At 53.2% G+C, this 15,765-nt stretch overlaps 4 protein-coding genes across 4 annotated transcripts; 2 read left to right on the forward strand and 2 right to left on the reverse strand.

The window, feature by feature from the left end:
• Positions 1-54: 54 nt before the first annotated feature.
• On the reverse strand, positions 55-3,071 carry N656DRAFT_702777 (uncharacterized protein; the record flags this gene model as incomplete). Its single annotated transcript, XM_064811047.1, has 4 exons — positions 55-1,248; positions 1,307-1,543; positions 1,597-2,616; positions 2,682-3,071. 4 exons carry the CDS (start codon positions 3,069-3,071, stop codon positions 55-57), a joined length of 2,841 nt encoding a protein of 946 aa, XP_064673456.1.
• A 2,278-nt stretch (positions 3,072-5,349) lies between these two features.
• N656DRAFT_775864 (uncharacterized protein) lies at positions 5,350-6,130 on the reverse strand. Its single transcript, XM_064814518.1, has 2 exons — positions 5,694-6,130; positions 5,350-5,639 (listed from the first exon to the last, which is right to left on the reverse strand). The coding sequence occupies exon 1, from the start codon at positions 5,958-5,960 to the stop codon at positions 5,748-5,750; it is 213 nt and encodes a 70-aa protein (XP_064673457.1). The 5' UTR covers positions 5,961-6,130; the 3' UTR covers positions 5,350-5,639; positions 5,694-5,747.
• Positions 6,131-6,271: 141 nt separating this feature from the next.
• On the forward strand, positions 6,272-8,143 carry N656DRAFT_775865 (uncharacterized protein). The gene has a single exon (XM_064814519.1). It carries the CDS (start codon positions 6,375-6,377, stop codon positions 8,043-8,045), a length of 1,671 nt encoding a protein of 556 aa, XP_064673458.1. The 5' UTR covers positions 6,272-6,374; the 3' UTR covers positions 8,046-8,143.
• A 6,001-nt stretch (positions 8,144-14,144) lies between these two features.
• Positions 14,145-14,900, forward strand: N656DRAFT_766164 (uncharacterized protein; the record flags this gene model as incomplete). The annotated part of the gene is made up of 2 exons (XM_064813457.1): positions 14,145-14,210; positions 14,265-14,900. The coding sequence occupies 2 exons, from the start codon at positions 14,145-14,147 to the stop codon at positions 14,898-14,900; spliced, it is 702 nt and encodes a 233-aa protein (XP_064673459.1).
• Between the last annotated feature and the right edge of the window lie 865 nt (positions 14,901-15,765).

Consider the following 15,765-nt stretch of genomic DNA (forward strand, 5'->3'; position numbering starts at 1 on the left):
TAAAAGCAATATAGTGTAAAATCCAGGGCTTCATTTTCCATGCATCAATCCCACTCAGCGAGAGTTCCCCAGGGCGCTGATCCTCGCACCCGACGGACGGTGAATCAGACTCTCGGGGTGCTTACCCACGACCCCCGGTTCCTGGTGCGGGTGGGGGTGGGGGATGGGGTTGGCCTCGGACTCGGAACGGTCACCGGAGAGGACATCGTGGTCCTCGTCGTCCTCGACAATCTTCGTAGGGATGTCGTGTCCCAGTCCTCCTCCGATACCGTACTGCTGGGAGGACCGCTCAGGGGTCGTGGCCGTGCTAGCGATAGACATGCTAGTGCTGCTGCGGTTGGGAATGAGATCCGGTGTGGGTGGGATGCTAGAGATGCGACCGCTGCTCGGTCGGAGACGGGCGCTATCGTCACCGACATCGGACGTCGCCGCCGAGACGGTCCCGTCGTCACTGGGTGCGATTGAGAGAGAACTCCCTCGGCGACTTTTCGATAACTCCCGAGCACGGGAGGCCGGAGATTCCGACCTCCCAAGCTCGGCGTCCTGGGCAAGTTGTAGGCCTTCAACAGCGGCCTGGCACTGTTCCGCAATGTTGCGGATAATGTGGGCGATAGCATCCGTCTTATCCTTGAGATGACGGTCCGCCACGTCGATGAAGGTCTGAGTAGACAGGCGCCTGCTCGCAAGCGTGAGGTTCTTGATGAACCGTGCGTCGTCCTTGTCCTCGGAACCTTCTAAAAGTGGGTCAGAAGTGCATATTTGCCAAAGCTTCTGGGATGGAGATTTCTTACCCAAAGCAGCAGCTTCGGCCTCCTCTTGGGCAGCAAAGCCAGCCTCAATCTCGGCAGCGAGCTCGTCGGGGGACGTCAGCGTCTTGACGAGATGTTCCATGTGATGGTGTTGGCCAGAGATCAAGCTGCGCAGATGCAGCACAACCCTCCGAGCTTCGTCGCGTTGCCGGGCGATGGTCGCATTGGTGTGCTGAAGCGCGCTGAGCTCCTTCCTATTCCTCTTGCGTTCCCGCTCAAGCTCCTCGGCAATTTCTTGCTGTAGAACAAGCGCCTCGAGAGCATCGTCACGCTGTTTCTCAGTGCCGGCAAGACGGACCGAAAGTCTAGCAGCGTCGTCCTTTTGTTGATCGATGAGACCTGCCAGGCGGCGATTCTCGCGCTTGTGGTTCTCGATCTTGACTTTGAGATCCTGTGTTTCTTTGGTGAGAGTGTCTGCAAAGGCTTGGAATTTGAGGAACTGCATCTCCGTATCAGCGAATCTGGGCTTGCCTTCAAGTAGGGCTAATGTCGCTCACCTGTTGCTTCCAGCTTTCAAGCTCCTCAATGAGATAGTTGTTCCGCTTGGTAACTTTGTTGAGCTCTGTGTCCATACGCCCTTTCAGGTTGATGAAGTCCTGCCAAGCCTCCAGAGCATCTCGCGAATACTGATTCCGCTCTCGGACAATCTCGTTCAGATGCCTCATCGACACCTTGGTCATCAGGGGCTTCTTGACCGATCCGCCAAAGACAGCCTTCAGGCCAGTGTTGCGACCCTGCGATATGTAAGCATCTTGCAGACGCACAATCAAGTGACCGAGAGACTCACCATTTTCTCGCAGACATGGTCCATGACCGCCATTACGGCATCCTGGTTCCACCAGTCGGGATCCTGAATGGACTCAACCTCACCACGCATAACGATGATTTGACCGGCGGGGACTAACTTTCCGCCGCCGTATGCGGAGCGCAAATGCTGAGGTACACCGGACGGCGTGACATCGCCGTTGAGGGCTTGGGTGAGCCTGGTTACGAACTTGTTGCGCTGGCCAGGTGAGAGCGCAGTGGGCGGATTGTTCGTGAGGACAAAGTTGCGGTCGAGATCGACCACCAAAGCATCCGCGGGCGCGGTGAAGAGCGATCTGCACTCGGCCGTAATGCCAAGGATATATGGACCCGGTTCCTCTACGAGGTCCTTGGCATGTCGTGCGTGCACTATCGGGACGTACAAGCCGCTCCATTCGTAGACACGAACGCAAAACCGCACCGTCTCGGCCGCCATGGTCAGCATCGCCGGATAATGGCTGACAAAGATGATGCGGCGCGTAGGCGAGATGGCCGCTTCGATGACGCCGACAATATTAGGAATCGAAAGACAACAGAACAGGGGCCACATGGCAAAATTCTGGAAGCCCGTAGGCGAGGAGGGGAACTGGTAGCAGAGCGCATAGTCCTTCATGTCGATGCGGACCAAGTCGTTCAGGCGAGGTGCAGGGAAGCTCAGGATGCGGGATACCTCCTCGGCGTGGAAGAGGTTCGTAGCCTTGTTCCAGTGGATCCACATGCCGCGTAAATAATCACCGAGCAAGTTATAGAGAGGGTATCGTGAGAGGAAAGAAAGGCAGTAGGGAATCCAGTACTGCTCATCCGGATTGTCGTAGAAGTCCGGCTCGGTCCGTTTCCTGAGCTCCCGGATAGTCTCGGCTCGCTTCTCATCAGCGCGCGACCAGACGCGGAGGCAGATCCCGTAGAGGGTATGAGACGAGTCCTGTTGGAGCACAAAAGCGTGGTGAACGCAGTGGGGTTGGCTTCTACCGGTACAAATCTCCACATCATGGGGGAAACAAGCCTGTGAAAAAGTCAGTGGATGTGAGCCTGCGAGACGAATGTGATCCCATCCAAGCCGTGACATACCCTCATAGCAGCGTGCAGAGCCCGGGCAATCTCATTGTCCTGCTCCAACCTTGGGCTACTTCCCAGGATCTCGGGAAGCCAAAACTGGCCGACAGCACCCTTCATGTGGCTAATTTTCCCTTGCGCAGGTGCCGGAGCCTTGACCCATTGCGACGGCTCACGGCCGACGCCGCACACCATGTAAGCATGAGTGAGGGTCTTGGGAGTCCGTTGCTGGGGCTTGATGTTTAACGTCGACGGAATCGGTTGCGTGATGCGGGAGTGGAGGGACGACGTCCGGCTGGGAATAATAAGGTTCGCATCGGCCTGATCACGCGTGACAGGGCGGCCATCTCGGTCGCCCGTTCGCGGACGTGTAAAGGACGGATGGGCGGTAAGAGACGGCGCCATTGTGGACGGAGTCTGGATGCTACCCGGCTATCCACAGACACGAAGGCCTTCGGGTGGGTTTGGGTTTAGGACAGCAGGTCGATCCCGTGCTGTGTCAGATGGTGACTTGGGACGGTGCGTGGCAACTCAGTAGGCACAGCCGCGTGTGCGTTGATCGACCAGTCTAGCTGGTCGGGGAAAACGGGTGCCAGCGTATTGAGACGTGTTTCAACTCGGTGTCGACGATGAAAAAGATGGAGTAACAGTCTGCACAAAGCAAAGGGGCCCGAGAGCAAGCACTGGGAAGCCTGCTGATACAGAGCCCGGTGGCGCGGGTGAGACGGGGACGGCCTCGTACAGACTTGCTGTGAAGCTCTCGTCAAGTCTCCCGCACACTCCTCTACTGGGGAGAGGCCCTGGAAAGGGAAAGGGGGCGAAACACTCGAGGATGGGAAGAGCTAGTGGAGTGTAAAACGAGAGGCGGGAAGAAAAGGAAAGAAGGACTGCGAAGGCGTGTGGAAAGAGCTATGGGGAAGGACCGAGCACCGTGAGGAGCGAAGGCCACAGCCAACAGCCAAAAGAAGCAAGAACGTGACGGGATGAGAAAAATGGAGCAATGAGGGCAATTGAGGAGTGCCTTGCTCAGTGGGATGGATAGGTTCGTGTGGCCTCAACACTAACGTTCCCCTTCACTGATGAGCCTCCGAGGACCCCCAAAGAAAAAACACAAGCTGCAGCACCTCCTTGCAGACAGAGAAAGGAGCTCTGGGCAATCGGGGCCAGCGACGGCGAATTGGGAAATAAGGTGGAGGCACTAGCCACGCTGAAATCTGCAGCTAGGGAGACCTAGCAAGGGGTGTTCGCCAGGGGCTCCGCTTGCCAAGACAATCAATTCATTTCGGCACGTGGTACCCGGTACTTTTTTGTGCTTTGCCCCTGACTGCAGAGCAACACAAATTCGATGATTGCAAACCGATCGAATGGGTCTGAGCACAACTTTACCACAAGTCACTGGTACAGCTCCGCAATGATGCGAACCCCTGAACGCTGTCTCCGAAAGAACTTGAGGGCCATCCTCTTGCTTCGTTTATTAGCCAACCTCTCCATCCGTGTGGATTGTGTGCAGCAGCTCCTCGCTCCCTGGCTGTCCTAGGGCTGGCTGCGTCTTGAAGCATGCAGGAAGTCGGCTTCGCAGAGATTTGCGCCTCTCTCGGAAAACCGCTTGCACCTGATCGAGCGGTGCCACGGTGCAGTTCAGAATGCTGAACATTGATCGAGATCACGTACATTACATGTACTGTGCAGTAGTACAAGGGACGGCAGGAAATTCCAAGTTCGGCTAGCGACTGTTTGCATGGTAGCATCCGAGAACGCCGAATGCGTTGCGAGAGCGAAAGGAACTCTGATGATCATCGCTGATCCGTTTTGTGTCAAGGGCACAACACGACGTTCCCGAGAACCATCAACTCATCTCATAAACGCTTTATTCGTAGCTATAGCGCATTATTTCTGGTCCAGTGATCCGGTCACCTGAATTGTCCGGGCTCGAGTTGCGCTCATTAACTTCTTTCACCCACAGCCATATATATCTTCGACAAGCCAACATGTCCCAAACATCGATCCGAGCAAGCGGGACACAGGGGCCTGTTATGAAATCCGCCGCAGGGCCGAGGCCGTGTTTGGACAGGCCACATACTGTACAGTGCATCTCAGCTCTGTTCAAAGACATCCAAGTCGCCGCTGAATAGCATTACGATCCTATTCATCCTCTTCCAGAGTATCCGTAAATCCATAAGAGAACCTAGGGAATACGAGGGATGTGTTACATAAATATAATAACACGAATTACCGTGAGCGTGGAATGGAGTATTTAGTGCCGGGTCCGGGCAGATAGTGCTGTCGTCTTCCCCGCGTTGTGCCTTGCTGGGGCACGACACTGTGAAACCGATGCAGAGTCAAAGTTGCGGCTGTCGGGTTGATGCAGCCTCTGGCGAAAACGTTCGAACGATGCGGTTGCTTCCAGCCACGCTTTGACCCGACCTTGCCGCTGTTTTGACCGTCGATTGGACAACCTCAGTTATCGGGACCTGTTGGAAGTGCAACGTTATGCCATTGAGCTAAAAACTTGGGCGCCCACAATTTCTTGTGCACTTCAGCTTTTCTAACAGGACCCTGGGCCCCGGAAGCCGGCAGCACAAACGACGGGAGCAAAAGAATGAAGCGTTGGTCTTTCGGTCAAATTTTGCCAACATAACGTTGGCTGCAAACAGTTTTTTGATTGACAAAACGCCCCTTACGATGATGAGCACGCCAGGGAGTTGGCGAAGCATGAAATTGGCGCAATGTTTCGGGAGTTCCCATCACCGTCGTAATCACAACCCTGCGGTACATACATATACGAGTAATTACTCCGTACACTATGACCGTTACAGTAACCATTTGTTACTTTATCATAGAGAAAAGAAAGAATATCCCTTCGTCTTGTGTGTAACGATAATTGTACATGCAGTACTGTAGATGATATAGGCAGATCTGAAGGGACGAGCAACTGGTCAAGCAACTAAACGTAGACAGTCTACGCGTGTAGGCCTTGTCGGCTGTTAGCCTCATGACTTGGCTATGATGGTAGCGGAGAGAGTCTACCTATACATATAGCGAGAGGAAGTCGTTTTCGTTTTCCACGATGTCTTCTAAGCTCTAACCCACCCCCACTTGTCCCACGAGCGGGACAGGAACGGAAGCCATGGGGTTTGGATAGTCAGGCCTCGACCGCTTTTTGGACACTGGACGAATATTGCAGCAGGTTTCCATGTTATCCGCAGCAATTATCCGCACTGCACAGCAACACCATTGAAAACACCATAAAGTACGGGACGGATAAGGCGTAGTCATACCCTTGCGGAACCCCATAAGTACAACAGATTTGTTAGAATGTCTAGGGTCAGTCGTAAGTCAACGTCATGTTGCTGCCCGGGTATGCAGTTGAAAGAAAGAAAGCCGTCCAAAATAACGTTAGCAGGCGGGTCATAATGAAATCATTGTGAGAGATTCGGCGGCCAGACCCAAGTCAAGACAGAGAGAGAGCTCTGTTTCCAGGTGAAACATGCAATGCACAATGAAGGGTGGAGTCGGTGGCCGGCCGGCAAGCTTGTGGTGGGGCAACTTGGGAGCTGTCCCCACCAAAATCTTGCGATAAGGCTTATCAACAAGTTCATCCAAGAAATCGACGCCTGTTTCTCTCTGTGGGATGTATTCATTGCGAGCACCTCGGCGGCGCCGAGATTTAATTGAACCAAGCTACCAATCTTGAGCAATCAAGTCATCATGTCCGGCACGGTGCTCAGCACGCTCTGCAGCATTTGCCATTCCCAGCCGCCAAAATACAAGTGTCCGCGGTGCGGGGCGCGCACATGTTCAGTGCCATGCATCCAAAAGCACAAGGCGCGTGCGGACTGCGACGGCGTGCGAAACCCAAGAGCCTTTATCCCCCTAAATCGCCTCCGCACCGACGCCGGCATAGACCATGATTTCAACTTTATATCATCCATTGAGCGCGCCCGCCAGAGAGCCGAGAAAGACGTGGTCGAAATCCGGCAGTTACTGAGCGAGAAGGAGCTGCGGCCAGCCAACGAGGAGAAGCAGTTCCGCAAGGTATGGCATGGCGATGAGCTGCACCACATCCCGGTGCAGGTTCCACCCAATGCCAAACATGGCCAGCCCCATAAACCCCATGCAAGTCCGGCTGTTATCGACAGCTTCGACAAGCACGTGCGCCGGCGGCTGAGGTTTCTCGACATCCAGGCCGTCGCCATGCCAAGAGGGATGACGAGACAGAAAGAGAACAAGACCGCCTGGAACAGAAGAACCCAAACGATCAACTGGCAGGTCGAGTGGCTCGTCTTCAACCCTCCCGGACCGGACTTTCCCGTCGAGCCCCAACAGCCCCTCCGCGTCCTCTGCAAAAGCCTCGAGGGCAGACCCCTTCACAGTGCCTTAGCATCCGCTCTCGAATGGCACCGTGGCCAGCGACAGCGCCAACAACATGACACCGTCAACAACGACCCCAACATCAACGAGAACAACGCCGACGAGGCAGCATTCCCCCCCAAGAAGAGACTCAAACCCCAAAGACCGCCCCAGACGCAAGACCCAACGACCACCGGCTGGCCCGCAACACCATACACAATGCAGTCCTCACTCTCAGTCAACGCGGGAGGCGGCGGCGGAACCGCTACATGGAACAGAATGACCACTCTGCCTTCCCAACCAACAACGCTAGAAGACGACCTCGTGGCGTGGCAATTCTTCTTGCTCAAAGCCAGCCGAATGCCGACTTCGTCTTCCAACTCCAATCGCAATAGCAGCAACAACAACAAGAACAATTTGAGAACCCTCATCCCGCTCGCCTCAACAGACACCCTGACGAGTGCCCTGAGCGGGCGCACCGTGATCGAATTCCCCACGTTGATCGTCCTGCCGCCCGGCCTGTCATTACCGGACGGCTACGAGCTAGCTTCCGGGTCCGAGCGGAGAACACCGAGAGGGAGGAACGACGGTCATGGCACCAGTATCAAAAACTACATACAACCTGGGAGCGGGCAGAGGAATGGCAAGAGGCCTCTTCAAGCGGAAACTGAAAACGGTGCTGAAGGGGGCTCTAAGGGAAGAGGTGGGTATAAGGGGGGAGGGAACAAGCGAGTCAGGTTTGAGCCGGGACGGGAGAAGCCCGCTGCTCCGGTTGTCAATGGTGTTGAGGATGCTGAGAGTGAGGGTGAGGAAGGGGAGGTGGATAGTGATGGGGACGACGTGACCATGAGCGAGGCTGCTGTAGATGGGGATGGGTTGAGCGGGAGTGAAAGTGTTAGCGACAGCGATAATGAGAGTGACAGCGAGAGTGGTCCAAGTGAGGAGGAGAGCGGGGCGGTCCCGGTCGAGGCAGGGAGCAAATCCCTGGGTGGTCTGGTTGACTATAGCTCGGAGGAGGAGTCTGACTAGCTTGATCGGTGACAAGTTTCTTAGATGGAAACTAGACGAAAGCTTCATAGCTTTATACTATTATGTAATAATGAGGGCTAGGTACTCTCCAACTCAACCCTCTTCGATAGTAAGGACCACAAACAAAGTCAGGGAGAGTGTGTTCGTCTACGTGACAACCCCAGTTTTACTACTAAGTCAACAAACTAGAAACCACATTTAGCCCCATGTCAAGAGTGCACGGTAAGTGCCGTCAGGGAGATCATACCTATGCAATCCTGAACGGCCCAGGTGTAGGGGATGCCATGTTGCGTCCCTGAGTGAGTCCCTTGCCGGTTCATTTAGACACAAAGACCCTGCGGCTGAAAGTTCTCCTCCCTTTATCCGACTCGTCTGTAATGGGATCATCAAGAAGCCGCCAAAGAGCATACTAGTGCCAACTCTGGCTGCTCGGTGAGGTACTACTAAGGTAGTAGCTGTTGAAGGCGTACCTTGGCTTGTAGGTTGGACTGGGCAAGGGCTAGACTCGACTATCCTTGTTCCTAAACTTTTCAAGCAGTACTTACAGAAAGCATGCTTGAGCTGTGTTCTTGCACGTTTATTCGCCGACTTGATATGCACCATCTTGCGTCCACTCAATCTCATACTCATTACTGGCTGTGTCAGAACTGCACTGTCCAGAAGCTTGGGAGGTCTTAGGGTACTTACCAATTCTATGTAGTATTGCGAATATCAGTACAGCTCATACGAAGTAAAGACCTGACGCCTCCAGTATCATAAAAACATTCAGGGAACCTCAAGTAGTGCCTGGTGATATGGGAAAGGAGCAGTGCTTAGTAGTTCAAGGACCAAGGCACATGTTGGAGTACGAACAGTTGAGGAGAACAACGCTTGGTATCGCCGGTTGGTCTTAATCTTTACTATATGTGTAGAAAAAGGAAGCGTACGAAGCTTGACGAGCACGACGCACCAGTACATCCATGGATGTCCCTCCCCCATCGCTGCTTCCAGCATTTTGCTCGCCACGCCACTGCTGTCCTAGATCACTCCAGGAGCTAAGGAGGTATTTTGGGGAAACTGTGACTTGGTACGTAGGTACCTGGTGGTTTGCAAAGCACTTTTAGACAAACTGGAGGGAAGTCTGTCGCACTTACCGACTGGAGGCACATCTCAAGGAAGGAGAGGGAGGTAAGCGCCAGAAGCTTAATAACGGCAATTGTAGTCCACCGATCTCCAGATCCTCAGCACTCACGTATACTGTAAGTACATAGGTAACGTAGCAAACTGCGATAATCCAATATGAAATGGTCAGGCCCATGAGCTTCCAGCCTTGGACAAAATTAAAGCCCCTGAGCCCCTGACGATCACTTATTTGTTCGCTCAAGAATCTGCGAAAAAATGCAGAAGTCGCATTTCCCCGTCGGCTTAGACTTCCTAGCAATCTCGACGTAAGTGGTAGGAGGCGTTCGGTACCAGCTGCAAGTCCTAGGTGGCTTCCAGATTTAAAGACATGTTGCAAGCTGCACCTTCCCTCAACGTTGCTCGCCACAAGGACACGAAGCCCTTCAAATGTGACCAACTTTCAGTCTTCACTGTCCATGCTATCCTTCTTCTACCTCCCTTCTCTCCTTTTCATTGGACACTCGTCGCCCCATCGCCCACGTCTGCCGGCGTCAACAATCGATATTGTTCAACCCGCATTGTGCTGCTCGGTCGGATTGAGTCCCAATGAATGGAGTTGGCCATTGCCTGATGACTGTGTTATGTAAGTGCTGTCTTCATCTGCTTTGGGACCTCCTGGGACTCTCATGTTCTTCAAGGGAGAGTGTCAGGGTAAGGTAGTTAGGTGTGGTACCGTGTGTTGCTAACCTAGCCGACAGCGTCATAACTTGACTTCCATCAGACATCAGGCTGTGTCTTGGGAAACCTGTGGAAAAACGAGCGTATCGGTAAGGAGCCCTCAACAACGAGTCTTTGAAGAGTTACACACCTGGTTTTACACAGGCGTGAACCCTGACGATGACCCTGTGGCTGACGAGGAGTCTAAGCCGGGAGCTCGGCATCCCTCTTTTGCTTGCGCCTGCCTAGATATCTAGTTGCGTCTAGGGTACAGAGACTGAGAGACTGAAGACCGGTTCGGGATACCCAGCCGTCAAGACAAACGAGGCCGGCTGCCTTCTTGCACAGAAGATAACCAACTGCGCGACAACGGATCTGTCTGTCGGCGCGGTGACGGGACAGAGGGAGGTCGCGGCTTCAACCTTCCTACCTTTCATTCTCGACCTACCCTTCAATTCTTTTACCATCAAGATCATACAGCGACAACAACAGCGACAACAACAGTGGCAACAACAGTGGCAACAACAGCGGCAACAACAACGGCAACAACAACGGCAACAACAGCAATAGCAATAGCAACAGGGTTGGAGAAGAAGTGGCTGGGGAAAGCCTGGGCAGTCGCCTGCTCGATGATCCCCGCCGTCCGCCCGACTCGAACATCCGGTGGCATTTTTGCCAGGCGGTCCTCACAAACATGAGAGGCATAGGAGAGCCTGCCCTGGCCGGTCCATCAGAAGAACCCTCTTTTTACCATCTTCATCCCCACCCAGCAGGTGAGAGTCTCTGACGGCCCAGCTGTCCCTGACATTCGCTCCTGGACTGTTCGAGGTGCTTCAGGCTGTCGCGCCCCCAGAAACTCCCGGATCCCCGGCTGCCTCGCGGTGGCAGCGTTCCCGGTTTACACTCAATTTGTACCGGTACCTATAGCACGCTCGGCTCTCTCCCCCCTCGTCACCATAGTGTACTGTACAATTTGCCTGACCATTAAGGCCGCGAGGGTAGAGAAGAAGGGATGCTCCTGGGGATGTTGTCCGGAGCCTCTTCGCAGATTTGATAGCCGGAAACCAGGTGAAGGCGTTGAAGATGGGAGTGGCGCTAAAAGGTCTCGAGTTCACAAACGAAGAATCGAGCCATGGAACTCTGTTGAGTAGGAGAGGGCTGTGTGCTACTATACCTACTCCGCCACCGCCCTACTCGACCCGTGGGGGGTGAAAGTAGGAAGGGGAACTTGACTTATATACGCAATGAAGTTGGTACAAATCCAAACTCCGTATTCAACTCCATCATCATAACCAATATCATACCCGTCCATGCTGTAGAGACACATGGCCTCTAACAGCCTTCTAGCTCTTCGTCCTTGTTCAGCCAATGTTATGTCATCCATGCTCTTTTCCTCTGCAAGTGTTCCTTAACCAAACGGTTGATCTCACTCAGGACGCAAGAATCCAAATAGGCAAAGGCCTCGGTGGCTAATAGACTTTTACGTTCAGCTCGCTTGTCTGAGTCGTCTGTTCGAGTTAGATTACCGCTTCATCGGCTTATACACTACTCCTTAGAAGAGTCACTTTGCTCTAACCTATGAATTGAAGAATTGGCTGATCTAGAGTTGACAATGATGATGCTATCATGGCGACGGGTTGAGATCTGCATGTTCCTTCTTGCAAACACAGTGAAAATCCGCTCGCTGAACGATTGTTATCTGTTGTTGACGGTAGACATACTGATAACCTTTTCCCGTAAGAAGGAGCTACCATTGCTCTCCTACCTGTCCAACAGTCCGACCTTACGCTCTTCAAGTTGCGTTCCTTTCCTTGTTGTCCTCGGAAGTCCTCTGCAAAACACATAAGTCACAATACTGATTTGACTGATGGACTCTTACGGTGAAGCCTCTACGAATAGACTGTCTTAAGTCAATGGAATGGTCGCTGTCCGGGTTGTGATCTAGAAGTAGGCGGATGATTTCGTCGACCACCTGCAGACAATAGCTCGCGGCGGCCAGGTCTCCGGACGGAGTGTCGGCAGGCAAGTTCGAAACCTCTTCTTTGAGTCGCTGTCGACGAGAATCCTCAAGATGTCTTAACACGCCTAAGGACCTACCCCTTATTCACTGTCCTGTGTGATTACATCATCAGACGGCAAGTCGTTGGATGCCGGATATGGCTAAATGTGATGTACATACAGTCATCGGGATCTGTTCGCTCCCCCCAAAGCAGAAAGTACCGTGACGGGTACGACGTCGGATGTAGCGCCGGGTCCTTTGTACGAGCCGAGAAAACTGACCAGAAAGGCACAATCTCCGCAATCTGGCTTTTTCGGCGGGAAGGTCGGCGGATGAGACTACCGGTATTCTAGCAACTGAAAGCACCGGCGGTGAGAACGGTGAGGTCAAGCTGAGCTACGGGTAGTTTTTTTGATGACACCATCCGTGGTGATGCAGTCTTTGTGCATCCGGGCCGAGACGTTCCACTGCCGTGTCCTAGGACGTTTTCATTACGTAGCTTGGGAGACCTTTTCGGTTTTCCTTTTCTCTGTTTGCTTCTTTTTCCGTTTTATTTCCCCCTGCCATCGGACGGTCCTACACCCAGAGCATGGTCAAGAGCCCCGTGCGATTGGATCTGGGCCCCCTGAATGAAGGCATGAATACGATGAATCTGCTGATAATGTAGAGGCATTCCGAGGCTGATGTGAAAAATAAAAATCCACTCGGCGCGCCAGTGGCAATCAATTCGGCACCGTGATCGAAGACCCTTTCGGCCTTTATATAAAATTTTCTTGCCTGTGCCGTACATCCGGGACGATACGACGGTACGACCTCATCGAAAGGGCTGAGGATCTCTGACATGTGAAAGCAAACGATGTCACACAGCCCTGATGATCGCATGGCCTGTGGGTCCAATGGAAGCGGGATCCGTGCTTTTTGGAGTGGGCCCTGGGTGGTTTTCTCCGATAGCTTAACCCTAACTTACACGACAGACAGATCAAACCTCAAGGAGCGTATCAAGACTCGCCAAACAGGTTCGGGGCCGCTGTAGTGTAATGTATATGACTTCAGAAGTACGAAGTAGTGTAGGAAGGAGGATTCCCATACGTATCAGTGTTCACCGACTCTTGTTATCAGTGCACACTGGCATTGGCCAATCTGTGAATCTGGTGTTGATCAGATCTGAACTTGATAAGCTGTGAAAGATAACGTTTTAGGCTCGTCGAGCAACCGCAACAACTACATTACGGTACGGATACAGCGCCTACCACACCGTCATTGATCCGAGCCCGCGGTAGTACTACCTTACACTAGTACTAAATATGTATTCAACAGTCACGACAGTATCAAAAAACGCAAACGGACATGGCGAGATCAGATGTTAGAATTCGTCATTGTTGATAGCCCTTCCTCGATTATCAGCAGCTGCTTGTTAAGTCATGCATCTGGATCCTGGATCCAAGCGTCTTAGTGCCTGTCATGACGGCCAAGCCTCCGCAATGGTCGAGCAGCGTCAATTCAATCGCATTCTTCATGCAACTTCCTAGAATTCAGGTTGATTCCAAGAACTAACGTCTAGGGCCAGCCACAGAAAGCACACCTTCTTTCATGTGTTCAGTTCCTCTTGGCCTGAGCCTGGCGAGTTAGGAGCGACCACGGAGCTCTGGGAGCATGGGAGCATGGGCCAGCTTTCACATGTCAGAGTTTCACAGCAGCGAGAGCTCGCGACCTGAGCAAGTGGGTCCAACGGCCCACTGACATAGGGGGTTAAATGGCTTGCAGGGAGAGCTTTGGGCCGTTTTGTTTGGCTGACGTTGATGGGAACCGCCTCCGTCACACCTTCCAGCCCATACAAGCACCCCACAGACGCATGCAGGACAGACCAGATGGCGATAAAGGCCATCGCGGCCGGACTGACTGCCAGTTGGCTGAGGTGACCGCATACGCGGCTTCCATGTATTAATCCGGATTTCTCTCGAGGCGTGGCGTCGCCGTTTCTGCATTTATTTTTGGTCGTGCCATCCCAATAAACATTCCGTTCCGTGCCCGCTCTGCTTGCATTCCAATCTTCCTCTCCCTTCCGACTCTTCTCCTCCCTTTTCATTCCCAAGGCTTCCGTCTGTCCAAGCTATAGCCTAAGCTTCCGCATCAATTACATCCACCAACTGAACTTAAACGAACGCTCCGAATACTCAACCAATTAAGGTACTCCCTTTTCACTTCTGGTGCAGTCGATATCTTCCCACCGGCACACACTGGCATACTGACATGTGAAAGAATTCCCACGATACGAAAACAAGATGGCCACTCAGACCAACCGTACTAGTGTGGTTAACGGCGAGTCGCCCTCGTCTGCCACCCTCCGTGTATGTCACCTTCCCATATGTGTATCTGGACAGCTCACTCATGCCCTGCCATAGCATCTCCTCACATATCCTGCCGTCCAGGATGGCGTCCGGAAGATCAACTCGATTCCCCTCATGGAGAAGTCGGTCCAATTGAGCAACTCGGCTTACCACACGCTGGCCGGCCCATTCATGCCATTGCTGTCCAAGCCGTACGCCTACGTGTCGCCATACGTCGAGCGCGCCGACAAGATTGGCGACCAGACCCTCTCCAAGGTGGAGGAGAAGTTTCCGGCGGTCAAGAAGCCTTCGAACGAGCTGTCGGCTGAGCTCATGGACGGAGCCAAGAAGGCTGCCTACCTGCCCGTGCAGATGAGCAGATCGGGTGTTGAGTTTGTCTTCCAGACGTACAACGAAGAGTACAACAAGGTTGGCGGCGCTTCTGCAGTTGCCCACAGCAAGGCGGCCGTCTTGACAGCCGTCAGGACTGCCCTGACCATGCTTGAGCTTAGCAGGCAGGCACTCATGAGCGCCCGCGAGTTCCTGGAGCAACAATCACAGGACATGTCGGAGGACATGAAGGATAAAGCGCAGGGCATGAAGGAGACGGCGCAGGGAATCAAGGACCAATCGAAGGACACTGCGCAGGGAATGAAGAGAGAAGCTAAGAAGATCCCGGCGGCTGCTGAGGCTAAGGGCATCAAGGCTTAGGGGCCCGAGGACGAAGAGTGTTATTACGTGACTGCGTCAAGGTTGAGCAGGGTTCTCCGGCTCCGCGGCCATGATAGCCCGCCCCTGCGAGGGATGCGCCGCATCCGGGCCAGTCAGCAGAGGATGTGGGAAGCGAATAGGACATGAAAACTCCGTTCATTCTTTCTGAAGTGGCGATTATAGGTTTCATTTGTTTTGGGATGGAGCTTACATTCTGTTCGGAAAGTTGGGGTCGGTCGTGATGGGAAATAATCAGCGAATAGACATACTGTACTGTAGTCCAAACGCAGCTGCTCGGCTGTGAGCACAGCGGTGGCATGTCCTGGTTTCTAATCACGAGTGACAAAGACTTGAAGCAGCCGAGTAAAGATAATGAACTGTCCTCTTTCCATTCTACATTGCGCCAGCGCATGAATCAGCTATCACTCAGCCCATGTAAACTGTTCCTAGCGGATCCTCAACTACTGAGCAGTGGTGTAAGCAAGCTAAGGTATGCTAACCAATGAGGGAACCTACAGATCATCTCGGCAACAGCACCCGCCAATGTGCAATCAAGCGGGATGATGTGACAGCAGATGCCATGAGGAGGATTGCTTACATGATGCGACTGGCTGGACTGACTGGATGGTGAAGGACTGCAAGGTGGGCAGGCATGGGGTCACGTGGTCACATGACCCCACTTACGCGAATGCCCTACTTCCTACGCCCTACGCAGGGCTAGTGTAACCTTTCTCTTTTCCTTTCTCAAGCTTAGATTCTGCTATAGTAGTAGCAATCCTACTAGAACCTTCGTTTTCTATATACAAGATCACTATTCCATTATAATCTAAGCTTCAACCCAATTACCCATCGCCTAGAAAGGCTA

This window comes from Canariomyces notabilis, assembly GCF_033297395.1.
Source record: "Canariomyces notabilis strain CBS 508.74 unplaced genomic scaffold N656scaffold_3, whole genome shotgun sequence".
NCBI classification, from domain to species: domain Eukaryota; kingdom Fungi; phylum Ascomycota; class Sordariomycetes; order Sordariales; family Chaetomiaceae; genus Canariomyces; species Canariomyces notabilis.